This window comes from Phytophthora ramorum (assembly GCF_020800215.1).
Source record: "Phytophthora ramorum isolate Pr-102 chromosome Unknown Phyram_PR-102_s0001, whole genome shotgun sequence".
NCBI classification, from domain to species: Eukaryota; Oomycota; class Peronosporomycetes; order Peronosporales; family Peronosporaceae; genus Phytophthora; species Phytophthora ramorum.
In genome coordinates, this window is record NW_027150647.1 from 2704065 (window position 1) to 2728338 (window position 24274).

Sequence of the window (24274 nt, forward strand, 5' to 3'; positions counted from 1 at the left end):
GGTCTGACGAAAAGGCGGCAGGATCCGGTAGGACCCGATGGGAATAGTCCGAAAGACAATGGCGTCACTACGACTTCAGATCTATCATGCATTTTTATTTGATTTGAGTGTTGGAGTTAGCATTTCCTAGCCGGTAACGTCCAGCTCCTGGATCATCACGCATTTCGGTAGTACAGGTGCTTCACCTTCTGCTGCAGGCTCTTCTTCTGAGATGGAGAATAGCTTGGCTGTAGTGTCCGTGGCTTCGACTTCAAGCAATTCGGAAGATGTTCCACCGTCAGATTCCTCCACCTCCATATCCTTTGGCTTCTCTGTTTCAGCCAGCTGATCGTCCTTATGAGTCTCCATCGAGGCGACTGTCTCAATCACATCGTGCGCCACGGGGTATTCGTCGGCGTCAGCAACCAGAGCAACCGTGATGACCGGGAACTCGACCACAGCTTTCCGTTTTAGGTTACTCTCCAAACTCTGGTTGCCATCCAGCCGGTGGTATTGCGGCTGCGACGCTGGAGTGAACTCTTTCCGCAACAGCAGCAAAATGTGCTTCTCCCAGTCATGTACAGCATATTTCTTGAGCTTGCCACGAATGGCTACATTTTCCTAAATAAGCACAAGAAATTCACATCAGCGCCAGGCTCCATTTCTCCAGGCAGCAACGTCGAGCTACATACCTGATTGGGAGTTAGAAACTTTCCGAGCAAAGCAAAGAGCGTGTCCTTTTCATTCGCACGCTCCTCGAAATGATTCACAGGTACCTCCGCGCTGGGAAACGCCCATTCCACACGCCAGTACAACGTGTTCTTCTTTGTATCCATGTAGGACGAGTTGCGTCCACGCTTGCTCATGCCAGGAGCAAGCAGCGTCAACGCCACACCTCGCTTGGCCGAGTGCTCAGCAAATAGTTGCACTGCAATCGGAAAGCGTGCCAACCAGTCCGCAGGAATGTCAGGATTGATCGGAGCTGACGGGCTGCGCTTGTCAGTAGCTACTTTGCGCTTCTTGTTGCTGGTGTAGCGGCGCGCGTTGGCATTCAACTGGCTTCGAGAGCGCACCGCGCTGTTCGTCGAGCGCGAAACTTCCTCTAGGAAGAAAAAGTCTGCAAAGAAACGTAAAAAAACATCCACAACACGTGAGCGTCACGTAATTGCGCAGCCAACCTCGGCGCTGTCTTACCACTGGAGAGATCTGCGTCCGTGAACTTTTTGATTCCCACGAACTTGGTGCGATCGCGTTTTCCATTGCAATCGAACTGGTATCCACACAGAAATTACAGCACAATGTTAGCACTAGTAATTACATTGGCAACAATACAGAGGCAGCACTCGCCTGCTTCTTGTGCTCCAGACAGCACTGCAGCGAGCACGTGATGCGCTCGCAGCGAGGACAGCGGTACTTGACGTCGCTCTTGCCACACCCAAAGCACGCCACGCCCTCATCCGTCGTTGCCTGCAGCTGAGACGGCGCCTCACCGTCATCCAGCGCGCGCTTTGAGCCTGCGTCCACCATCGAAGTGCCTCGGAGCTGAGCTATTGGCGACTGACGTCCATCGCATTGCGCCTTTTGACTGCAGCCACCGAAAATAACTAGCGCCACACTATGCAACTCAATTCTGTCCCGAAACACCTGGTGCTTGTCTTTTTGGCCAGTCATTTCGATTTTGGCAAGATTGATACACGATGGTGGACATGGAGGCTATGATGAACATGGGCGTGGAGCTCGAGATCGACGAGGACAAGCTGTGGGACCCGGCAAAGCGCCAGGCCTACATGGATGCACTGCCGGACATGACGCTGTTCGAGGACCACGTGGTGGAGGGCGATGAGATGGCAGAGGCCATCCAGGCGTTGATCGAGGACGGCGAGACGGCGGAGAGTTTGGCGCTGCACTGGAAGAACCAGGGCAACGACATGTTCTCGGATGCCAAGAAGGCTCACCGCGGCTACTTCAAGAACGCGCTCAAGTATTACAACGACGCGCTGGCCTACGCCTACAAGGCGCTGGCCCTGCCCGAGCCCGAGCGCGACCTGTCGTACGACATGAAGGAGCTCACGGCGCAGATCCTGTGTAACCGCGCGGCCGTGCAGCTCGAGCTGAAGAACTATGCCAGCTGCCGCTCGGACGCCGCCAAGGCCATCAACTTTGACCCGACCAACGTCAAGGCCTTCTACCGCGGCGCCAAGGCCTCGAGGATGCTCCGCAAGCCGGCGGACACGCTGCGGTACTGCGAGGAAGGACTCAAGCGCGAGCCGGAGAACAAACTGCTACTCAAGCTGCAGACGGAGGGGCGCAAGCTCGTGGAGGAGCTGCGCGTCGAGAAGCTCCAGCGTGAGCGTGAACGCATGAAGCGCCGCCTCGCCACGGACAAGTACCGCAAATTGTGCGCCTCTCGCAGCATCCTCGTAGGACGAGCACTGGTGGACGACGAGCGCGTGCGGCAGTACGAGGGCAAGGCCGACTTGGACCCCGAAAGTGGCAGAATGTACTGGCCCGTGCTGTTCCTGTATGACCAGCACGGCACGTCGGACTTTGTGCAGCTCTTCGGCGAGCAGGACACGGTCATCGAGCACCTGGCCAACATGTTCCCGGAGGACGGGCCGTTCGCCGAGTGGGACACGGGTAGGGAGTTCGTGGCATCCAATTTGGTGGTGTACGCCGCCGCAGACATGGTGCTGCCGTACGCGTCGCCCAAGGAGTGGCACGTGGGTCTCAGTGGCGAGAAGGAGGACGACGATGAGGAGGTGAAGCGCATCCGCCTCGAGGAGAAGCACGAGGCTAAGTCGCAGTTCTGGATCGAGGTGTCGCCCTTCTGCACACTGCAGCAGCTACTGAGCCACGAGAAGTACGTCGTGCCCGGCATCCCCGTGCTCAATATCTTCGTGCGCGGCTCCGAGACGCTGGGCAACTTCCTCACGCGCATCGAGCGCAAGGTCATCACGCTGGACGCGCCACAGCGATAGACAGACAGCTCTCATTGGCTAAATACAACCGTATTATTCTAAAATACAGCGATTTCATTGGCTATAAATGCGTATAGAGCTTTCTACTGGCTGAAAGATCCGCTCGCTACAACAGTCCGAACTTTGACAGCAAGATGGTGCGTGTGTAGCCCCTGACATGGATAGTGGACACCTTGCTGACGTCGTGTGTCGTTACTGTAGTCCGGCCTGATCCTCAACCCGAAGCCGTTCCTGACCAACCTCACGGGAAAGCCCGTGGTGGCGCGCCTCAAGTGGGGGATGGAGTACAAGGGCGTGCTGCTGTCCGTAGACTCGTACATGAACCTGCAACTGGCCAATACGGAGGAATACATCAACGGACAGCTCACGGGAAACTTGGGCGAGACGCTCGTGCGCTGCAACAACGTGCTGTTTATCCGTGGCCTGCTGGACGACGAGAAGCCACCCGTCGAGACGCCAACGGATGGTGCGGAGCCCATGACGGACGCCCAGTAGATTCCCCAACAGGAGCGAGGACAGTGCAACGCTCGCCATGAGATAGAGGGGGAGGCGGGCGGGTATTATTAAGGACGTGCTGCTGAGGTCGACCCCTACTAGAACAGACCAGGTCCAAGGCTGCAACACAGAAACACAACGCGATAAGGAAAAAGCGGCAATGTTGCAGACGTCCACGTCATTCAAAACTGTTGCTGGCAGGACTCATACATTTCGTGAAAGCTGTCGCTCTCAGCGTCCTTCTCCTACACTTTGGTCACTCCCTGGTACTTCCACACGGTACATCTGAACTAACTTCCAGCTTCATCTCCTCGGTGCTACCCAACTCTCAAGGGGTAGATCACTCCCTCTTCGTAGACGGAGGAGGGGCCACTCGACAGCACCATGCGACATCAATACACTTTTCATTGTTACCACACGTGCATGCACTACGTCAAACCCAAAAGCGAAGCGTCAATTCGGAGCTCCTCTACGACTTCAAGAAGCCGAAGAGATCATCGTCATCCAACTCCACGTTCAGATCAATACGATCCCAACGGTAGAGATCCAATCCATCTACGTCACTCTTCGTCTCCGTTGCCAGGCCTGCGACGTTGTTTTCCCCAATTGCGGCTCCGTTTGACTGCGCATCTGTCGCGGACGTTGATACCACCATAGCTTCGCTAGTTGCTGGGGCAGTGCCAATCACATCGGGTGGAGCACTTTGAACTGGTTCTGGGGGTGGTGCGTTTGTTGGAGCCTGCGTGATTGGAGCCGCTGGAGCCGACAAGGATGGCCGTGACAGCATATTCATTTGCTGCTGATAATGTTGTTGTTGTTGTTGTTGCTGTTGCTGCTGGAATTGCTGCTGAAGCTGCTGCGTGGTGCCCCAAGACTCATTGAAGTTTCTCTGAGCCATTTGGGGATTGCCTCTGCTGCTATTGTTCGGGACAGCGCTGGCATCGATGCTCCCCATACTGCTGTGGCGGGCAAGATGCTGCGCCACCTCCACCTTGCGCGTAAGCATCTGACGATGAAGGTTCATCTGGGCTTGCATGGCAAGGTGCATTTGCATTAGATCGGTCGGCTCCTCCTGAAGCATAAACCCATCTGCACCACTACCACCACGCGCCATTGCTTCACTTGTCGATACTTGAGGAGCGTGGGGATACACTCCACCCTCGCCTGTTGGTCCTACCATACCCGAAAGCTGAGGCGACATGAGCGAGGTCAAAATACTCCACTGTGGGTCCGTAAGCTCCGGCATACCTGGAACTCCGGCAACAGGAAGCTGTCCTAACGGATAGCGGTATGCTGCTACGGCAGCTGCGGCCGCCGCCAGGTCGCGGTCATGGTCTGACGTATGTTTCCGCTGAACATGAGCAGCATAGGCTGGTGGCAAGTGCTGAGGCGCGATGGGTAGCAAGCCCGTCGATACTGGTACTGGTACAGCAGTTGTCATGCGGAGAGGCGGCTGGCCGCTTCCCTCAAGTATTGGCTGCTGAGCGGTCTGCATGAGCTGCGAGTAGTTCAAATTGCGCTCATGCACCTCAGGGACTGCAGAAGGCGAACTACGTCGTCGCTGCGGCGTTGCCTGTTCCTTCGCATCCACATCCATCCTGCTGTCATTGGTATTGCTATCGCCAGTGTCCGAGTCGCTGTCCTCGCTGTCGCTGTCACTGACGTGACCCTTCCGGCGCTTGGAGTTGCTAATGGGGAACACAAACATGGTGTTCGCCTCGCTGCCAACCCCGCTCGCTCGATGCTGAGCCTGGCGACGGCGCCGCTTGATGTTGCGCTTTGCACTGCGGTCGTAGTACTCCAAAAACTCCATCCGAGAGCGCTCGTAGTTGAGGCGATACTTCTGCAGATGCGACTTGAGGTGCTCCGTCGTGAGTCCTGCGTTCGGTCCAGCCGCCTCCATCAACTGCAACAGGAAGAAAAATCAGTGACTTGCCTTTCGTCTGCGCTCTGAGCACAACATACCGCCAGTAGCGCCTTGGGGGATGCATTCTTGAGCCCAACTGTTAGCATTGCAAAGGAACGTCAGCACGAATGTCCAGAACCCAGCGACGGTCTCACATGCAACGCACCGTCGAAGATGGCGGCTACGAACAACCGGTGGAGGTCATCGGGCCAGATGAAGCGCTTGGTCTTGCGTTCGTACTTGCGCTGCTTAGGCGCGGGTTTATCCTCTGCCGGTGTGTCGGCCTTCCTCCGCCTGGAGTTAGAAGCGGACGACGCTGTGCCGTTGTTGCGGTCGTCGCTGCCAGGCGAGCGCGCCGGGTTCATGGAGGGCGACGTGGACGTGTCCGTGCGCGCCTCGTCGCTGCTGTCCAGTGCCGCCGACGGCCTCTGGATGGAGAGACTCGGGGGCTGCGGGGGAGCGCTCGCAGGGGCCAAAATTGCCATTCAGCTCTGAGCGTCGCAGTCCAAACCGCTCGAGCGCCAAGGATGGGGAAAAGCGCGAATGAATGCCCGCCGTCAAATCTCCTGGAAGTGGCCGTTAGAGAAAGAGCGCAAAGAGGTGAAAGCGGCGCTGCTCAAAGGACCAAGGTGGGCGCTGAGCTGAGCTCTTCGACGCGCTTTCGGCTTGTGCAGTCTCGACGCTGTTTGGACTGGCGCCGGAGGGAAGATCCCGGTAGATAGCGCGCGCAAGAGGGCGGAATCTCGGCGGGAGCCATAGTTTCGACGTGTTGGAAAAGGTACCCATGTGTGTATTTGACGCAAAAGAATGGCCACCAGACAACACGGAGCTCACCAGGAGCGGCATCAAGCTAGAGCCGGCGAGTGAAGGCTTTACCGAACCGCAACGAAGGGATCTCGTAGGATGTGAGCCCTGCCTTGCCGTTCGCCGCCGGCCAGTGCTGCTGGCGCGCAAGTGCACCATGCATTACAGCCTCTCTTTTCGGCCAGCCATCCGCTGCAACAGCAGCAGGCCCATCTGATTCCCCCGGCCCGTCCGACATACAAGCGGCCACACGAATCGGGAGAGCAGAATCTCCCGGCAGTTGCATCGGCAGCCGAAAACACCATGACTCGCCACGAAAAGTTTCGAACTCGAGCTGAAATGCAGTGGTCAAAAATGTATCTATGAGGAACTGGGTCTGTCTGTTGTTGCCAAGGTTTGTCTTGGATAGCCCTCATGCATCTCAAACTGCTGGCACGCTCAACAGGAGCAAAAGATGGCTAATTCATGTTTTGTGTGACGCGTTCAAGGTAATGGTGTGGCGACCTATTCTTGCGTTTCCAAGCAGGTGTTGTCTGTGGCTGTCATGTGCTCTGATCTACCGTTAGTCAAGCCCACAGCAATCTCGCTTACGTTTGTACAAGGATCATTGTGCTGATAAAAACGAAGGCGGCCGCCTAATAGTAGTGGGTCAGTGTTGGACCTAGGCGACTTCAACGTACAAAATATATCTGTGTTCGCCACATGAATATCAAGTACCGTGACTTTCTTGGGTGGCCAAAAGTGCATCCATGGCGGCGTTGCATGCGCTGCGGGAGGCGGGCGCGACGTTCTCGATCCTCGCGCGCTTCGGTGGCGTGTCCTTCTGCCTCATGCAGGTGGGTGAAACCACCAAGTGCACGGGTCCGTCCATGCTGCCCACGCTCAACCGCAATGGGGACATCCTGCTGCTGGACAAGCTCTCGCCCAAGCTCTGGAAGCTGCAGCCGGGCGAGGTGGTGATCGCCACGTCCATGTCCAACCCGCGGAATACCGTCTGCAAGCGGATCATCGCTCAGGAAGGGGACACAGTGTGCGTACGGCCAAGATACTCGTCGTCCGAGGTGGAACTCCACAAGGCAAGGCTGGGAGTGGATGAGGTTAGAACAGGTTATGAATCCATGCTGATAAGATTTTGTTGGCAGATCCCCAAGGGATACGTGTGGTTGGAAGGAGACAACAAGCACGACTCTAACGACTCTAGATACTACGGACCGGTGCCGTATTCGATGCTGCAAGGACGCGTGCTGATGAGGGTGAGGTGTCGATTCTGAAAGGAGGTGAAAGTAGAGAGAGGGACTGACCCATTGGCTTTGATTTCCGATAACAGATTTGGCCGATCAATCAGTTGAAGCGGGTGAAGAAGGAGGTTGCACCGCAGGCATTCCAAGAGAGATAGGTAGACTGTCTCGTAGTGGGATACTATTCACTTGAAACGAGCTGGTTTGCATTGATGGTATTGATGCCAATGCATTTATGGGATGCATCCACAGCCGACAAGCATGCTGCTGTACCAGGTAGTCAACATTTATTCAAGCCCGACAACACTGAGGTGACGATACGAAGGCAGATTCAGTGGTAATTCCGCCGGTTTGCCAACGAAGTAGGAGATCTCGTTTTTTCTACTAAGTACAAGTAATAGTCCACGTAGACCGCATCGCAAGTAACCACGATGGCGATGATGCGCTGCTAAAATCAAGCTGCAAGGTCGTTTGGCTTCTCGCTCGAGTATTCTGAAGCATCCTCAATTCTGCGCCTCAGCCACGCCGAGAAAGCTGCAAACAACCGGTCTTGTCCTTCAAATCTCTCGCAGAACTGTAGCAACGCCTTGTACCGCTCAATCAAATTTGCACCTGTAGCGTGCAGCATCTTCGCAAGATCCACAGGGCAGAGGTACGGCGGCTGCCGTGCGTCCTCGCTCAGTCCAGCTGACCCCTGCATGGAGCAAGCGTAATAAACGCAGTGATCCATTCCGAAGCAGTGCCCAAGTTCGTGTGACGCGGTTCGGCAGAAGCGAGACAGCCATAGAGCGGTGTTGGACTGGGAGGCTGCAGGAACGGACGAGAATGCTCGAACGGCCGATTCCAATGCTGACGACGATGTACGCAAAGGTGCTGGCAGATCCTTCTTCATTGTCTTCGATTTCTTCCGCGATGGCCCAGCAGCGTGGTCGGCATTTTTCACGCAGGCGTCCACATACTTTCGGCAATGTGATGCTGGCCACGCGTGCTTCACTTCGACTTGTTGCGCAAAATCCAATGCGGGGTTATACCGCGCTGACGAGACCACCGCCACGCGACTGCCGCCGTATGCGCGCCCGCAGCAGAAATCGTTGTCTTCCTCCTCGTACAGGTCGTGGTCGACGAGAAGTAGCAACGCATAGGCATCCGAAGGTAGCAACTCTATAGCAGCGTCGAGAATATCCTCCAAATTGAATTGGCCATCGAAGATGCCGTCGCTTGACGGTCGTGCACGGATACGAACTGCTTGAGTGCCAATAGCGAGGCCGATGTATGAGACTTTGGACCGCTTCATGGCAGGTCGACCGTCGTCCCAGGACGTGAACTCAAGTTTGGGTTTGGTCAACAACTTCACCGGGAGGTTGGCGTAGAACGCAGAGAGGTATTCTACCACGTCCTTGCCGTCAGGTCTTGGAGCTGAGGCTTTCGATTGAGATGGGAGCTTGGGTTGACACCAGTCCTTCACGTGCTTCACTTTTGCTGCAACGGAAGGGACTGGGACGACGTACACCGTCTTCCTCTCGTCGGTAATTTGGTTTCTGTATGGTTCCTGCAACCAGGACTTGAGGCTCTGCGTGCCGTATTTGGGGTCCCATGCCAAGTCGTCGTCAGGCAACAGCAGCGGCGCAGGGAACGTCGAGGCGTCTGGCTCTTCCATATTGGACTTGGCCGGAGCTCGACCCGATGGACGCGATGCCGCGACGCGCTGCTGCAGCGTTCGACGCGTGTAACCTGCTCGCTGGGCATAGCTGGACGGGTCCAGGCAGAGCGCGTCGTGATCGCAGGACGCCATGTTGATCTAATCGTCAACCAATGGAACGTGTCTGCGACGTGTGAGCAACGATGTTGGCGTCGTCCGAACCTTCACTACCAGACAGATTGGGTGTGGCGTGCGCGGCGGCCAGTGTTCGGGATGCTCGAGCTGTCGTGTACGACGGCTCGCTCACTGCTGCAGACCCACAACTTCCTCTTTCACTAGGTAAAATGTTATCCGCGGCGTTGGCACGGAGAGATACGGCAACGCGATACGTCGGCTGCTCTCTTTTCTAGTTATTTCTGCTGTTGCCAGCAATGTGTTTAAGTGTTCGAGGCTAATTTGTTGCTGCTACATCCTGGCGCTGGGATACTGTGCAACAGTGTGACCCAAGAGGGACCAGGCATGGTCCATAAGCCAGAGAACTTGAAAGTTCTGGAGGACACCGCCGTCACCGTCATTTGGCTGTTTTACATCGCAAGCTGAAGGCAACTTGTGCCACATCATCTTGCAGCAATAATTGCTTTTTGGCCAATAATATTTTAAAATTAATTGCTACACCAATTTCGCTCTCCCCAATATGACCGCGAGGGTAGCGCGTGGTGGCGTGCTCATCGTGGGCTGGACGGCCATGATTAAGGAGTATTTGTTCGACGTCAACTATGGCATGGGCGTGTCCATGGTCCCCACGATCCCCGACGGCTCCTTCATCTTCGTGGAGCGGCTGTCACGGCGGTGGCACAACTGGGAGCGCGGAGACCTGGTGCAGCTGCGTTCGCCTACTCGGCGCCACGGAGAGACCATCACCAAGCGGATTCTGGCACTGGTAGGCGGCGATTCAATTAAGAAGAAGGCAAAAGCAAGGTAGGCTGACTGGGTATTTCACAGGAAGGAGACGTGGTGGAGCTCCAGCCACGCTTTGACGAGGAGCGCAAGGGCAAGATCACGGTCCCCAAGGGCCACGTGTGGGTGGAAGGAGACAACCCCACGTGCTCCGTGGACTCGAGGCATTTTGGTGCTGTGCCTGCTGCTCTGCTGATCGGCAGACCTCTTTGGATTGTAAGCTGGCGGAGGAAAAATGGCCGGCACTGGTGGATGGTTTAAACTAACGTGTGTGGTGCTGCTCACAGATCTAAAGTGTACAAGAGGGAGAAGGCGCGTCGATACGGCAGCTTTGTTAATCGAACCGATATCCTACACTTGCCGTGCAAATGCAACTGCACGAAGAACTATGTATTTCAAGGTTCGTCACCACGTTCTCATTCTTCGCCATCACACACGCGCTGTTGCTTCAACCGACCGCATATCACGCTTTCGCTCTGCATCTGCATCACCCACTTGATCTATTCTCTATTGATTGCTGCCTCGTAGGCGACGCATGTCATGAACTCGCTGGTCTCTTGGTGCCGCAGTTGGCGCAGAAGTTGGCCTGCTTCGAAGGATATGCTGCCTGACACTGCGAACAAAAAGCCGGTCGCGGTGTAGTAGCTCCTCCCTCCTTTGCTGCCTTATCTGCTCTCTGCTTGGCCTCGTAGATGGAGTGATAGTAGTTCATGCGCTCGAGCTCTTCCCTGCCGTCCGCCAGCAGTGCGCGCACGCGGTCCGGGTCCTGCGTACCGACCTCGGCGTGGAACTTCATCTTTACGTACGTCTTCATCATCTCGCGCTGCTCCCACTTCGGACACCTGCGCGCCGAGCGCAGGCACTGTACGTACAGCTGCAGCGCCGTCCGCCTCATCTCATTCCTCGTCGCCATTCCCAAAATCACAATTAATTGCATTCACGGCGCTCGACTGACATCTGATTGGTCAAAACAATATTTTCGGCCAATCACCGTGGCTCAATCGTTCCGGTAGTGCAGACGCAAGCAGAGCCGCCCGTCTTGAGTCCAAAGCAGCAGCGACTATGAGCTCCCGAACGCTCAGCCACGCCCTCCGCGGCGGCCTCAGCGTAAACGTGCGTCGCCAGGCGCTGGCTACACGCAGCGGCCACGCGCATCGTCCGCCTCCACCGCCGTTCGCGCGTATCAAGGCGCCGGCGCAGCCGCTGCACGAGGAGGCGGAGTTGGTCTGGAACGACGGCGTGGCCCCCGAGACGCTTATCGACTTCGACGCGCCGCACATCCCCAAGTATCAGGCGCTGCGCCACTGGCTGTGCGGCCTAGGCGCCTTCGCCACGCTCATGGGCGTCGTGACGCTCTATAACCCGGACTCGTGGCGACAGGCGGTGCGTCTGCGTAAAGTGGATCCGAGGGAACCGCCAGTTCACTGACGTTGTTTGTATTGTATTGTGTTGATGCCATTGCAGTCCAAGCGCGGCAATCACCTGCCGGACCTCAAGTGGGAGCTGGGCGAGGTGAACGAACCGGAAGGCGAGATGGACGAGTAAGATGCGGGCAAGTGCTGCCAGACGGAGACAGACTTTCGTCCGTTGTAGAGTGGAGTGGGGCAGTGGTGGCAGGCAGCGTCGAAAGGACTGATGTGCATCTGTCTGTCTGCTGGAAGTTGGAGACGATCGAGCTCAGATAACAACAGCGCACAAATAACAGAGAATTTCAACACACATGGAGGAGACAGGTTGGTGTAGATTTCTGCTGATGCATTTGTGCGCCTTGTTGCAGCGTTCCTGCAGGAACCGCTGCTAAAGAACTAGGACAAGACATGCAGCAAAATAGTCGTTGCATTATTGTTTCCGTTCTTGACGAGACTTTAGGCTGTCTGAGCCTTCCTTCGCTGTAGTCTAGGTCATTACTGCTCGCCCGGGGACTGCGTGAGCTTCCGGTTGGCAATGATAGTGTCGACGATGCCAAACTCCTGCGCCTCCCGCGGGTCCATGAAAAGGTCGCGATCCATGGCTTGCTCTATCACTTTGATGGGCTTCCCCGTGTGGGACGCATACAGCGCGTTCAATCTGTGCACAGGAACCACGACGTGAGTTACGACCCAGCTATACTGAAGTAAGGTACTGACAGCAGCTTACCTAGCACGGAGCTTGATGATCTCCTCGGCTTGGATGGCGATGTCGCTCGCCATACCCTGCGCTCCTCCCGACGGCTGGTGGATCATGATCTGCAATAACCACAGAGGTCAGCACTTACCCCTCGTACTATAATATTGCCTCAATCTTCAGACTCACGCGGGAGTTTGGTAGCGCCGACCGACAGCCCGGGGTGCCTCCCGCGAGCAGCAGCGAGCCCATGGACGCAGCCTGGCCCATGCAGAGCGTGTTGACCTTGGGCTGGATGTACTGCATGGTGTCGTAGATGGCCAGGCCGGAGCTCACAATGCCCCCGGGACTGTTAATGTACATGTACACGTCCTTCTCGGGGTCCTCTGACTCGAGGAAAAGCAGCTGCGCGGTCACGAGCGACGCCATGTCGTCGTTCACGGGCCCGTGCACGAACACGATGCGCTCTTTGAGCAACCGCGAGTAAATGTCGAACACGCGCTCGCCCCGCGGCGACTGCTCCAGCACCATGGGCACCAGCGAGCTCATGATGGAGTGGAAACCCTGGCGGGCACCTACTGTCGGCAGCAGCGTCTTGCACGTCCGGGACATCATCTTGGCGGTCGAGGGCTCTGCTTCAAGTGTGGAGCCAGGATCAAATCGGCGAGATTGACAAAAGATGGTACTATTGGCAACTATTAGCATCAACTGACGGCATTTCCTGCCGGAAGCACCGATCACAACTTCTTGAAATGGGAAAGCTGGCTGGCATAGCAGGATTACTGGGATTTCATGGTGGCCGAACAGTGTGGACGGTTTAGCTGACAGTACAGTCGAGTTGGGCTATAGCCTTGCTTAGACGATATCATAGACGAAAATGCACCTCCCGAATGGAGCTCTTCGCTGCCTGCTTGCTCCTGTGTGCCGATTGGTAGCACAACCAATGCCACCTGACAGCAACGAATAACAGAAGCGTGCACTTCACCATGGTTGTCGTATGTCGATTCAAGGTGTAATATTTCCAGCGATATTGCAGTCTACTTGGCAGGCACGACCTCGTCCAGTGCCTGGTACATGAACTTGGCGAACGTGGGGTCCAGCAGCGCCTTCTCCAGCGCCTTCATCTTGTCCTGACTACTATCAATCTGCCCAAACACAACGCAGTTGTTAGCACCCCGATAGTCCAGTCACTAATGCAGCAATCCACTGATCGAACCTGCGCCAACGCCTGCGTAATAACTACGTTGCCCAGCATCTCCTTCACGCCCGCCGACGTCTTGAGCACACCTATCTGTTCGTCCGTGAGCTTCTCTGCGGAGTCCACTTCCTTCTCTTCTTGCACTTCCATGGCAGTGGCTGGTGTTACCGTCGGAGGTTCCTGCGGTTTCTCGGGCGCCGGCTCGCACGGCGACTCCTTGTGCTTCTTGCAGCACACCAGGCTGCAGTACGGCGCTCGACATGTCGGACACTTGTACTTGGACTCGGTCGTCGCGCACATAACACACGGCAGCGCCATCACGAGCCAAGCAATTCGTTGTTTGAGCTTGTCAGGTACACACAAAATAATTGATTTCTCGTTTTTGTAATTTATATTTGCCAAGGACCCAAGCACCATATACAAATACTAAGGGCTATATTTGGAATTAAAGTTCATTTACAAACACCAAGTCTCAAAGCAGCTATATTCACAATAAACGTAATTAGATTCGAGCACAGGGAGTCCGTTATCATTCACTTGGCGGTTGCATCCGGACGTCGGGTGCGCTCTCTTGCTATCAGCAGCGCCTACTTGCTTGCCCACAACGGCATTCACTTGGTCGTCGACAGTCACCAAGATGCAGGAGCTCAAGTGCGTGGCGCAGTCGTATGCGTGGGGAAAATCCGGGCTCGAGAGCTCCGTCGCACAGCTCAAGGTGCGTCACAAGTCCCGATTGACACACAGCTCCGTTTCCACTGCTCCCGTGCTGATGTCCTCACCTCAATTGATGTTGCTATGGCGTGCAGGAGGCTGGTGACGAGTCCTTCAAGGCGGACGCTTCGACTCCGTACGCGGAGCTCTGGTAGGTTGCAACGACTTCATTTGACACGGATCGGGGATCTTTTGCTGATGTTTGTGTGCTCATGATGCTGCCATTACCTTCCGACAGGATGGGGACGCATCCTAACGGCCCGTCGCGCGTGATTCGCGAAGAAGGAGGCGAATCGCCGCTGCTGAGCGACTGGATCCGCTCGCTCCGTGCCAATGAGACTGGAGACCTGCCCTACCTGTTCAAGGTGTTGTCTGTGCGCAAGGCGCTGTCTATCCAAGCGCACCCGGATATCAAATTGGCCCGCGAGCTGCACGCCAAGTTCCCGGAGATGTACAAGGACCCGAACCACAAGCCGGAGATGACCATCGCACTCACTCGCTTCGAGGCGCTGTGCGTAGACGTACTGGGTTTGATTTTCATTTGACGAGCCACTGATCTACATGAATGGTTCCTTGTGCTCCCAGGTGCCAGTTCCGCAAGATGGACGAGATTGCTGCTCACCTCCAGGCAGTTCCTGAGCTGCGTGCACTTGTCGAAGTTGAAGGTTTGTTATTGAACTCTTGGGCTCAATTGGTAGCAAGGAATGACAGCGCTAACGAAATTTGTGCGGATGTGCTGCAGTTTCTCAGCGGCTGGTGACTCAGCAGAATGAAGCAGCATTGCGCGAGTTTTTCCGCTGCTTTGTCTACGCCGAGTCAGAGAACGTGGCCACTCAGCTACGCGCGCTGCGTGCGCGACTCGAGGGTTCTTCGAGTTTGAGCGCATTGGAGAAGCTGGTGCTTCGCCTGGACAACGAGTACCCCGACGACATTGGATGCTTTTGCCCGTTCTTGCTCAATTATATCACGCTGGAACCCGGAGAGGCCATGTTCCTGGGCGCCAACGAACCCCATGCGTACTTGTCCGGCGACTGCATAGAGTGCATGGCGTGCTCGGACAACGTTGTTCGCGCGGGATTGACGCCTAAGTTTATTGACAAGGAGACGCTGCACTCCATGCTGACGTACCACACGGGCAAGCCGCGCGTGTACAAGGGCGATGCCCGGGACGACGGCATTGCACGGCTGTACAGCTCCCCGGTTCCCGAGTTCGAGGTGGAAGCCATGGAGCTCAAGTCTCGCCAACGCTACGCATTGCCTGCACGAAAGGGCGACTCCATTATCCTCGTCATCTCAGGCAGTGGCTCGACCGTAGAGCCTTCCGGGGCTGCTGACGGCTGGCAGATGTCCAAGGGCCAAGTGTACTTCTTACCTAAGGGTGAAATCCTGGAGATCCAAGGCGGCGAGGGAGGAATCTCAGTATTCCGTGCGTCTCCCAACGAAAGCTTGGCGTCGCGCAATGCTTAATTGAACCTGATGTGACGTACTCGGAACGTCTAGGTGAGCTGAACAGCAGTGATCCCAAGGTACAACGGAGTTTTACATGTTATTCATGCAAGCAAAGGAAAAAGGAATAATCATACCAGCCGAGCTTGCAACGCCTCACACTTGCGTCCCTAAAGCGTTTGATGCCTCAAGCTGCCTGACGAGGGTGCAGATCATCTCGGGTCAGCATCAAGCTCTGCGCCACGTTTCGCATGACCCACTGCACTTCAGCAGGGCCTTCGAGTTTTGGGACACGAGCAAAACGACTATTGTCGTCTCTTGCAGGCCTGTATGGAGTGGAGTGGGGTGGGGTGCTTTGAAAGTCGTCCAGGTCAGTGGCGCTGTCATCCTCTTCTCGACTGACTGATCGTTGGATTTCGTCCTCCCCGTCACTCACGAATTCATCATCCGCGTACTCGATTATTTCAGCGTCTGGATCTTCGAAATCGTCGCTGTATTGCGTCCCGCTTTGATCAAAGACGTCTGACGAGTCGTCACTGTAAAAGTTCTCCTCAGCTTCGTACTCACTCAGGGATGTGTCTGCAGATGCATCATCATCGTCGCTATCAGCGTCCAGCTCCAACTCACGCATCATGGAGCTCTCACTAAGCGAGGGTGCTCCTGTGCCTTCTGAACCAACTTCATCCAGTGATTGGATGGACAATTCCAGTACGTCACCACTGTCTTGCAGATCTGCTACTTGGCGTGCTGTTGGTGTTGTGGGGTTCGACCAGAATGGTGCGTTAGTTGGAGTTCTAGGCCGCCCTGCTCCTCTCAGTCGGAAGTTATCTGGTTGTCGTGGGTTGCTGGTCTCCTTGGTTTCCTTGGAGCTGTAGTAAATTTGCAAGCTGTCTATGCACTCGTCGCTATACTCGCTCTGGAAATTCGGGTTCATGAGTTCCTCAGCCTCCGCATGAAAACGCGAATCATCATCATCGTCGTCGTCATCGTTTTCATTGGTACACGAGCGACCGCCGCCATCTACTTTGAGCTTGCTGTTGCTTTGACTCCCCCTTCCCCATGCAACCGGTTTGGTGTTCCTCGAAGCCAGCCGAGGTTGCGGCCGGATTGGTGATGCCATGGGGACTGAAAGCTCTTCTTGGACGATTTTTTCGTTGTACGGGGGTCCGTTTCGATTCTCCGACGGAGGTGGGCGTGGCTTCTCTTCTATTGCGACCACAAGTGGCTCTGGGGTAGTGCTTCGTTCCGGCAGACGGAAACTTAGCTGCGACTCTTCCAATATGCTCGCATCCAGCAGCTCGAGCTCATTGCGTACGTCTTGATCATCCTCTTCTTCGTTAAAAGTTTTAATAGGCAACCACTGCATCGGGGCCACGGGTGCCGACTGTGAAGATCCCGTCTGACCTGATAGGCGCAGTCTCCGTTTTTCACCAGACGAGCGCCGTGCGGATATATTTTTCGGGTGCAGCCGCCTCCTGCCCGCTGCAGAGGCGGAGCCATGTTGAGGCCTTCGTGCCACGGGGTTTATCACCTTGACCTTGAGTGATCCGCCGGAAGCCACGAGTCCCTGCATGTGATGGCGGATGTATGGCATGGCGAAAATCTCCTCCATGCTGGGCCTTTGCTCCGGGTCCTTGTTTAGCAGCTTGCGCAGCAAGTTGGATACTTCCTCGTCGTAATGCGGTGGCACTGGAGCACAGTCTTGCTGCACAATCTTGAGTATGAGTGTCAGTATATTGGGCGCGTCGAAGGCGTGGCGCAGAGCGAGCATCTCGTACAGCACGCAGCCCAGCGACCACACGTCGCTCGCGTACGAGTACGGTTTGCTTTCGCAAACCTCCGGACTCATGTAATACGGCGTCCCGACCACCGTCTTGGCTTGGTCCAGCGTAGAGTCCAGCGTCTTGGCGATGCCAAAGTCTCCGAGCTTCACCACGTTGTCCCTCGTCAAGAAGACGTTGCTCGTCTTCAAGTCTCGATGCAGCACACGTTGGCCGTGCAGGTACTTTATGGCCATGGCCATCTGCACGAACCAATCCAGCACTTGGCTAATGGAGAAGTATCCTCTTGGGTCCGCGGGGTCGCTCTCCGGGCCTACAAGTTCCTCTCGCAGCTTCTGCTGCTCCTTGACCTTGTCAGCAAGGTCTCCGCCGTCGCAGTAAGCCATGACAATGTGCAGTACATTGTCCACCACGAAGTTCTCCTTGTACTCGACCACGTTCGGATGCTTGAGCTTGGCCAGCAGGTCCACTTCGCGGAAGGACTGGTCCTTCTCCTTGGCCGAGAGCAGCTCCATGGGGATCTTCTTGACCACGGAGCGGTTCTGTACACACGCCCGCTCCCGCACCAAGTGTGCCGAGCCGTAGCTGCCGCGCCCGATGCACTTTAGCTCCTCAAAGCGGTGCATTGCGACGTGGATCTAGCGCTTCAACGTAAGCGTCTCCTCAAGATCGCTCAATGGAGACGGCAAATCTGTGGGCTAGTGACCGGACTGGAGACAAGTGGGCGTGAGCAGACGCCTGCGCAGAGCCTGCTGTCTCACAACGCCGCAGAGGTTCCCGAGAAGTGGTAGAGTGCAGGACGATCGACCGTGGCCGTTTCACGGAATTTGGAATCGTCTTTGAGGGGGAAGCCGACGGCTGGACTCGACTCTCCATGGCAACGGATGCCACCTAGGTCGATGGACATACATATCATAGCAACACACTGAAAAGCGACAGACTGGCAGTTGTTGGGCTCAATTGGCGCTGCGACCTGCCACGTCGGAAGTCGCCGCTGGCCAGCACGACGGGGAGCAGATAAGATTGCTGTACATCTTCCATTCGGCATCTCTGTATTGATCGGGCCTCAGTTGCTCCCTGCTTTTTTCTCTCTCTTTTGATGTCAGGGAAGGTCGGTAGTCCGCTCGGCTGGGCTTCTGCTCCTATTTTGAAGTCCGTTCACAACCGAGAGGGTCTCCGTCCCTTAATTAATGCCCGTCGCCGTGTCCGTGGTCGGCGCCGTGACGAGCAGCAGCCTCCTCCTTCTCCTTCTGAGTGATCACCACATTCATGCGCGTCAACTGTTCCACACAAAGTAGCGCTGAGTCAGACGCCAGGATCACTGCGAGCTACAACACAGTCATCCGCACCTCCTTCCTGTGGTGCAGGCACTCGATGTAGTCCTCGACCTGCTTGCCACACTGGCCAGAGTACTCTGTGTCCTTCTGGGAACATGCACACAGCGACAAGTAAACGTTAGCAACGCGAGAGGCATCTCCAAATGCAGCATATACACCCACGCACGCTGCACTGCTCCACGTTCTTCCAGAACTGGTAGCACCGGCCCTCACGGCCCTTGAATCCGAAGCCCGACGACATGCTGCTGTGCAATGATTCCTCCCTGTCGGCAGATTGGGCGGCTACGACTGCACCCCCAAAACAAACTTTTCGACCAATCAGGACGCATATACTAAACACTATATCATCCAATCATCGTATTTTATAGTTGTCATTTTTCCACCAATGGAAGAGGCCGATTACGCACCAGGCGATGCTTGTCTCGTTCTTGTTTACCGCGCTTGACGTTGCTACACCGGCCGCCGGTGACCGGCGACATAAGTGGATTCACCCCGCGCCTCTGCCCCGCCATGCACCCCCGACGAGCCTTGACCGCTGCCTCTGTGGCGCTGCTCGCCATCTCTGCCGTCTCCGCCAAGGACGCGCCTTGCTCGTCGCCCGAGGAGTGCTGTTCACTCTGCGGCGATGATTCGGAGCGCTGCGCACGCGGTCCGTGCAGCATGAACATGATCACCCGTACATTCTTCAGTATCAGCGTGCCCGCCGACAATTTGGGCTTCTGGGATGTCGTCTTGTCCTTCTACGGCATGGTGCCGTACCTCGTGCCGATCGCCATCGCGCTCGAGTTGATCATCCACCGCCGGAGCTGGACGCGGCTATTCGCCTTCCTCTTCATCCCCATCGTCGCCATTATCAACGCCGTCATCCTGGTCAAGAGCCTCGGCGAGTGCAGCGAGTGCGAGCGGCCATGCGGCAGCTGCGTCTCCAGCAACGGCATGCCCTCGGGCCACGCCACCAACGCCATCGGATTGTGTTTGTGGCTTGTCCTCGAGACGCTGCTGGGCGTCGGTAAGCCGTGGAAGGCAGCGACGAAGATCGTCGCGTGCATCGGCCTCGTCCTGCTCTTCGTGCCGGTCCCGTACAGTCGCATGTACTTGGGTGACCACACGGGGCTACAAGTCGCCATTGGCAGTGCAGACGGAGTTGTGCTGGGACTCGTCTACTTTTTCGTGCTCCGCTACGTGGTGGGGAGACGTCTGCCCGGGGCCACGGAGCGCATGAAGCTTGGTCGCCTCGGGTTTCTGAACATGTCCAACGACTTTTACCTTATCAGCGAGGACCGCCCGACAACGCTGGCCCCGCTCATCAACGCCGAGCAGCAGCAGCCGTACGTCCGCTCAGAGTCGATGGAGGATGATGCCGCAGGGAAGTAATAGGCGGCTGCAGTGTAGCACACACCAATTGAAATAGATCTGCATATGAATTGAGCTAATAACATGTACGCAGGCGACTGAAACTGGGCTCTGCAGAATCCCTTGACCTCGACCAGCAAGTTTGACTAACAACCGATCCTCGCCGTCGCCATCTCGCCGGTCGGCACGGCTCTTGTTTGCCCCTGGCTCATAATCAGCGCAGCAAATCGACGTCCTGTTCCCTTCGGTCAGCGGTGGCGACCCGCAGCGATATACAATAGCAATTGGGTAAATTGGGTTTCATTAACTTTATACAATAGCAATTGGGCCATCCGATCACTGCGGCGACAACGAAAAGGCCTCGCCATTGCAGCTCCGCGCGAGCATGGCGCAATGCTACGGCAAGCTCCAGGAGGCTTCCTTGTTCACGGCAACCACGTCTGCGACACGCCGCCGTAATCGAGCAAAAAAGAACACCAATCACGCAAAAGTGCCCTTTTCGATCAAAATGGGCTATTGCAGACGACGGCAGTGTTTATTATGCGGTATTCGCCTCGGGCACGATTCATAAACCCGAGCAACGAGAATAGCGGCGTAGAAGACGCGAACAGGGAGGCTAGAACAACGCTAGTACTACATATGCATGTACCGCTGCTAGTGCTGATCGAGTTCCGTAGAAAAGCTATTCGCATTGGACAAAGTACAACGAGCAGTTCGAGGATTGGCAAGCGTGCTGCATAATGATAATGCACTGCCATACGCATAGTGATGTAGGCGATTTTCGGTTAAGACTAGCCGTCCTCCGAGGCTTAACATAACTCGTGAGTGGCGTCGAGTTTTGGAATGTCACGTTTATCGTGTCAGGAAAAGGCTCGGCGCAGCTCAAGCTCGACTGCCCAATGTCGATAGTAATTTGAATAGTAATTTGAAATACCATGCTAACGAGTACATATACTACGGTAATCCTCTACTCTACCGCTCTAGTCACTTGAGCAACATGGACGACGAGCGCGTTTGCCGAGCTCGCGGTGTTCGACAAAATGGCCTTCTCAAGAAAAAGAGTACACCGTCTCGTCCGTGCCCAAATGGTCCGTGCGTAATCACTGCGTCCCATAATGCGGGTGGCAACATCCAGAACCACTCCGCAATTTACCCAGGAAGCGCCCCACCTTCTTTCTACCGGTCCATGGCGCTGCTTTCTTCACCCACCCATCGCCTGGGCTTCCTATTCCTCGCAGCAGCTTCTCTGCTGTCCGCCCCCGTCATGGGCAGCTCCGACAGCGACGACGACAGCGTGGACTACGTGCGCTGCACGAGCTTCGAGCAGTGCTGCGAGATGTGGGGACAGGACTCCAAGCGCTGTGAGCGCGGGCCGTGCACGCAGACGTGGATCATGCGCAAGTTCTTCTCGCTTAGCATGCCGCTCGACAGCGTCACGTTCTGGGACGTGGTCTGCACTCTCTACAGCATGGTGCCGTACCTCGTGCTCATCGCCATCATTGTCGAGGCGCTGCTGCGCTCGCGCCGCTACACGCGCGTGTTCGCCATCCTGCTGCCCATCATCCTGACAGTCTTAAACACCGTCATCCTGGTCAAGGTCCTCGGAGACTGCGACGAGTGTCCGCGTCCTGCAGGCTCGTGTCTCGTCAGCAACGGGCTGCCGTCGGGCCACGCCACCAACGCCATCGGGTTATGGATCTGGGTCGTGTTGGAGACCATAGTGGGCGTCGGCGAGCGCGTCCGCCACTGGTCGGTGGGTCGCAAGGCAGTCGCGGTGTTCGCGGCCACTTTCGTGCTCACACCTGTGCCCTACAGCCGCTACTACCTTGGCGACCACACGGCGCTGCAGGTTGCGGTCGGCGCGGCCGACGGCCTCGTACTCGGCGTCGTCTACTTCTTCTTCATTCGCTGGCAAGGCATGCACCGTGTCATTGACGCCCTCGCCCGCGTCGTGGCGCGCTACCTCAAGTTGGAGATCAAGGACGACTTCTACCTGAACCCCAGCCAGATGACGGAGGTTTCGGGAGACGACGCGACTATCGGGGACGACAGCAGCGAGAGCGAAAACGCGGGAGCCCGCGCGAACCACGCAGTGGAGAAGGAGATCCAGACGCCGTACGTGCAGGCGTAGTGAACGACCGCAGTGATCAATAGACAGGTAGTTGTAACTTTCGAGCTCAGACTTCGTTGCTCGTCCTATTTAGGGACTTGTCTTGTCCAGCAGGCTAAAAGTGCCAAAGTGTCGATGACGTGAGGAAGGTGGCGACAAGTTCAAGACGGGGAGCATGAAGGCAGCCACGAAGGCACACAGCTCAGCGGGTGACGACCATTTCGACCGCAGTGCCGACGGAAACGTGGAGAACTGCAAGTTTGAGGAGAGCGAGTGGGCGCACGACGACGAGCACAAACACCGGCGGCCGTCAGTTTTTCGTATCGGCTCGCGCGTCGAGCGTGAACTGGACGGGCTTTGGTTCCCGGGGACCATTACCGATGCTGAACCGGACAGCGACTGCTATGAAGTCGAGTATGACGAGGACATGAACCGGGAGAGCGAGGTTTCTGCGTGCGAGCTGCGGCTGCTGGACACGAGTCGGACACGAGAAGCTCCGGTGAAAATGGAACTGACCGCACAACAACAAGAAATGCTACGCAAGGACTCGCTGCTGATGCAGTCGCCAGACTACGACCCAAACAGGTCACCGACTGTCGTACTGCATCACCAAGGAGAAACCAACGCAGGTACGCTGTTGCTGCTGCCTCCATTTGTGGAATGGATACTGTATTTACCTTGTTGGCGCTTGCTGGTGATCGGTGTGCAGCGGGAGGGTACATCATTAACGGACTCGAGAACAACGTCGCAACCGGCAACGGGTTGCGTGGCATTCGGTGGCTGCGAGGCAACTCATTTTGATCGGAGATCATGCTTTCGAACCGTTTAGTAGTAGCGCCGAGGACTCGCTTCAAACTGCTTATGTTTGCTGGAGGAATTCGCGCTGTCAGCCAGACCGAGCTCCAAACGCAGCGCGCGTTCATAGCCCTCGAACGCGTCATCTAGAAGGAATTCCTAGCAGCAGCATGCAGGCAATATACAATCAGTCCAGACTCAATCAGTTTTATGATGGCCCGCCATTTCTTGAGAGCACTCCTCACCCGTTTCTCTAGATCTGCCGCGGTTGCATCCAGGAATTGAATTTCTTTTTGAATACGCGCCTGCAGAGATTTCACCGCCAACTTGCGCTCGCGGTGTTCAAACGCAGCGTGCTTCATTCGCCGTTGGAATTCTCTTGCGGTTCGTGTGTCTTCAGCTGCCTGCTGTAAAACTTCAGTGTGCTCTCGCCGTCGCTGGCGGTGGTTTGCCGATAATGCCGAACTCGCCTCAAGGGTGGTGCGGAGCTTCGCCTCAATCGTGGCTGCGGGGTCAATAACTCTTGGTGGTGTCTGGCAAGCGGCAAACGGAATACAACGTCACTGCCATGAGTTATTCTACACAGAGGCCTCCAGTCTTACATTCTCCTTGTCGTGCACGCTAGATGGCTCACTCGATTGCGAGCCATGGACATCCGGGAAGGCTGTATCATCAAGCGTCGAATCCTGCAGCAATCCCCCGAAAGCTGTCGACACAGCGCGCTCTAGCAGCTCTCGTGTGAACATGTGCTGTTCATTCTCGTCATCGATCGCGCGGTCTGCTGCACGTATTGTAGTCTGTCGAGCTCTCCCTTCAGACCTCGCTGGCCCCGTTCCACCCCGTCGAGAGGCTTGCCTCGTACTCGCTGTCTTTGGATGTCGTGGCTGCGTCACCTTCGTGGACGCGTTCCACGACCTCTTGGGCTGTTCATCTGCGTTCTCCTGTTGCTGCTCTGCTGTCATTATCACCACGAGAACCTCCTCAAACGACGAACAGTCGCCTCAATGCCTTACACACTAGCAGCCTCACACCAATTGGTCTTGAGTTGTATTACGTTTATCCAGCTCACGACTGCTCCCTCCCTTAAATACTGCTGGGCGTGGCTCTGCATCGAGGCATTCAGGCCGACGGCCGCTTCCAGACCGCCAACCAACCGCCGGTGAGCGCATTCAACTGCTGTGTGGCTAGGTGCATGGCGTCCAGATGCTCGCTGAGCTCCTGCAGAGACGTCGTCGCCGCGCCGATGGCCGCCGCACAGTTCTCGTACGACTCGATGCGGCGTTGTACCCCCGTCAGGTACTCCTCGCGGCCGCGCTCACGCTCCTCCTGATGTGCCGCTAAGTTGTGCGGCGTGCCGGGCTCGTTGCCGCCTCCGATTGCCGTTGTCGACGCCCGCAGCTCTGTTGCTTCTTCCATCGGAGATGCCATTTTCAGCTTTGTGCCG

General features: G+C 56.2%; 18 protein-coding genes across 18 annotated transcripts; 9 read left to right on the forward strand and 9 right to left on the reverse strand.

Moving 5' to 3' along the window:
• Positions 1–126: 126 nt before the first annotated feature.
• KRP23_529 (Box C/D snoRNA protein 1) lies at positions 127–1506 on the reverse strand (the record flags this gene model as incomplete). Its single annotated transcript, XM_067890109.1, has 4 exons — positions 127–600; positions 672–1096; positions 1174–1249; positions 1327–1506. The coding sequence occupies 4 exons, from the start codon at positions 1504–1506 to the stop codon at positions 127–129; spliced, it is 1155 nt and encodes a 384-aa protein (XP_067751091.1).
• A 170-nt stretch (positions 1507–1676) lies between these two features.
• On the forward strand, positions 1677–2957 carry KRP23_530 (Tetratricopeptide repeat protein 4-like protein; the record flags this gene model as incomplete). Its single annotated transcript, XM_067890120.1, has 1 exon — positions 1677–2957. The coding sequence occupies one exon, from the start codon at positions 1677–1679 to the stop codon at positions 2955–2957; it is 1281 nt and encodes a 426-aa protein (XP_067751092.1).
• A 134-nt stretch (positions 2958–3091) lies between these two features.
• On the forward strand, positions 3092–3452 carry KRP23_531 (putative small nuclear ribonucleoprotein F; the record flags this gene model as incomplete). Its single annotated transcript, XM_067890133.1, has 2 exons — positions 3092–3094; positions 3159–3452. The coding sequence occupies 2 exons, from the start codon at positions 3092–3094 to the stop codon at positions 3450–3452; spliced, it is 297 nt and encodes a 98-aa protein (XP_067751093.1).
• A 469-nt stretch (positions 3453–3921) lies between these two features.
• Positions 3922–5843, reverse strand: KRP23_532 (Transcription factor BOA; the record flags this gene model as incomplete). Its single annotated transcript, XM_067890144.1, has 3 exons — positions 3922–5358; positions 5418–5455; positions 5525–5843. The coding sequence occupies 3 exons, from the start codon at positions 5841–5843 to the stop codon at positions 3922–3924; spliced, it is 1794 nt and encodes a 597-aa protein (XP_067751094.1).
• A 1068-nt stretch (positions 5844–6911) lies between these two features.
• KRP23_533 (Mitochondrial inner membrane protease subunit 1) lies at positions 6912–7558 on the forward strand (the record flags this gene model as incomplete). The annotated part of the gene is made up of 3 exons (XM_067890155.1): positions 6912–7238; positions 7305–7415; positions 7490–7558. The coding sequence occupies 3 exons, from the start codon at positions 6912–6914 to the stop codon at positions 7556–7558; spliced, it is 507 nt and encodes a 168-aa protein (XP_067751095.1).
• Positions 7559–7854: 296 nt separating this feature from the next.
• KRP23_534 (Archaemetzincin-2) lies at positions 7855–9192 on the reverse strand (the record flags this gene model as incomplete). The annotated part of the gene is made up of 1 exon (XM_067890166.1): positions 7855–9192. The coding sequence occupies one exon, from the start codon at positions 9190–9192 to the stop codon at positions 7855–7857; it is 1338 nt and encodes a 445-aa protein (XP_067751096.1).
• Positions 9193–9733: 541 nt separating this feature from the next.
• On the forward strand, positions 9734–10289 carry KRP23_535 (Mitochondrial inner membrane protease subunit 1; the record flags this gene model as incomplete). The annotated part of the gene is made up of 3 exons (XM_067890177.1): positions 9734–9979; positions 10042–10212; positions 10284–10289. The coding sequence occupies 3 exons, from the start codon at positions 9734–9736 to the stop codon at positions 10287–10289; spliced, it is 423 nt and encodes a 140-aa protein (XP_067751097.1).
• A 245-nt stretch (positions 10290–10534) lies between these two features.
• KRP23_536 (Succinate dehydrogenase assembly factor 1B, mitochondrial) lies at positions 10535–10909 on the reverse strand (the record flags this gene model as incomplete). Its single annotated transcript, XM_067890188.1, has 1 exon — positions 10535–10909. One exon carries the CDS (start codon positions 10907–10909, stop codon positions 10535–10537), a length of 375 nt encoding a protein of 124 aa, XP_067751098.1.
• A 149-nt stretch (positions 10910–11058) lies between these two features.
• KRP23_537 (uncharacterized protein) lies at positions 11059–11541 on the forward strand (the record flags this gene model as incomplete). The annotated part of the gene is made up of 2 exons (XM_067890199.1): positions 11059–11379; positions 11461–11541. 2 exons carry the CDS (start codon positions 11059–11061, stop codon positions 11539–11541), a joined length of 402 nt encoding a protein of 133 aa, XP_067751099.1.
• A 359-nt stretch (positions 11542–11900) lies between these two features.
• Positions 11901–12714, reverse strand: KRP23_538 (ATP-dependent Clp protease proteolytic subunit; the record flags this gene model as incomplete). Its single annotated transcript, XM_067890211.1, has 3 exons — positions 11901–12063; positions 12133–12221; positions 12289–12714. The coding sequence occupies 3 exons, from the start codon at positions 12712–12714 to the stop codon at positions 11901–11903; spliced, it is 678 nt and encodes a 225-aa protein (XP_067751100.1).
• Positions 12715–13136: 422 nt separating this feature from the next.
• On the reverse strand, positions 13137–13615 carry KRP23_539 (Zinc finger HIT domain-containing protein 3; the record flags this gene model as incomplete). Its single annotated transcript, XM_067890222.1, has 2 exons — positions 13137–13244; positions 13316–13615. The coding sequence occupies 2 exons, from the start codon at positions 13613–13615 to the stop codon at positions 13137–13139; spliced, it is 408 nt and encodes a 135-aa protein (XP_067751101.1).
• A 319-nt stretch (positions 13616–13934) lies between these two features.
• KRP23_540 (Mannose-6-phosphate isomerase) lies at positions 13935–15475 on the forward strand (the record flags this gene model as incomplete). The annotated part of the gene is made up of 5 exons (XM_067890233.1): positions 13935–14012; positions 14104–14159; positions 14247–14519; positions 14594–14673; positions 14751–15475. 5 exons carry the CDS (start codon positions 13935–13937, stop codon positions 15473–15475), a joined length of 1212 nt encoding a protein of 403 aa, XP_067751102.1.
• Positions 15476–15641: 166 nt separating this feature from the next.
• On the reverse strand, positions 15642–17861 carry KRP23_541 (Serine/threonine-protein kinase Nek4; the record flags this gene model as incomplete). Its single annotated transcript, XM_067890245.1, has 1 exon — positions 15642–17861. One exon carries the CDS (start codon positions 17859–17861, stop codon positions 15642–15644), a length of 2220 nt encoding a protein of 739 aa, XP_067751103.1.
• A 561-nt stretch (positions 17862–18422) lies between these two features.
• Positions 18423–18813, reverse strand: KRP23_542 (NADH dehydrogenase [ubiquinone] iron-sulfur protein 5-B; the record flags this gene model as incomplete). Its single annotated transcript, XM_067890256.1, has 3 exons — positions 18423–18515; positions 18585–18659; positions 18739–18813. The coding sequence occupies 3 exons, from the start codon at positions 18811–18813 to the stop codon at positions 18423–18425; spliced, it is 243 nt and encodes an 80-aa protein (XP_067751104.1).
• A 269-nt stretch (positions 18814–19082) lies between these two features.
• KRP23_543 (Dolichyldiphosphatase 1) lies at positions 19083–19946 on the forward strand (the record flags this gene model as incomplete). Its single annotated transcript, XM_067890267.1, has 1 exon — positions 19083–19946. The coding sequence occupies one exon, from the start codon at positions 19083–19085 to the stop codon at positions 19944–19946; it is 864 nt and encodes a 287-aa protein (XP_067751105.1).
• Positions 19947–20922: 976 nt separating this feature from the next.
• KRP23_544 (uncharacterized protein) lies at positions 20923–22056 on the forward strand (the record flags this gene model as incomplete). Its single annotated transcript, XM_067890278.1, has 1 exon — positions 20923–22056. One exon carries the CDS (start codon positions 20923–20925, stop codon positions 22054–22056), a length of 1134 nt encoding a protein of 377 aa, XP_067751106.1.
• A 154-nt stretch (positions 22057–22210) lies between these two features.
• Positions 22211–22836, forward strand: KRP23_545 (uncharacterized protein; the record flags this gene model as incomplete). The annotated part of the gene is made up of 2 exons (XM_067890289.1): positions 22211–22664; positions 22745–22836. 2 exons carry the CDS (start codon positions 22211–22213, stop codon positions 22834–22836), a joined length of 546 nt encoding a protein of 181 aa, XP_067751107.1.
• A 24-nt stretch (positions 22837–22860) lies between these two features.
• KRP23_546 (uncharacterized protein) lies at positions 22861–24258 on the reverse strand (the record flags this gene model as incomplete). Its single annotated transcript, XM_067890300.1, has 5 exons — positions 22861–22989; positions 23076–23363; positions 23433–23611; positions 23693–23785; positions 23985–24258. The coding sequence occupies 5 exons, from the start codon at positions 24256–24258 to the stop codon at positions 22861–22863; spliced, it is 963 nt and encodes a 320-aa protein (XP_067751108.1).
• Between the last annotated feature and the right edge of the window lie 16 nt (positions 24259–24274).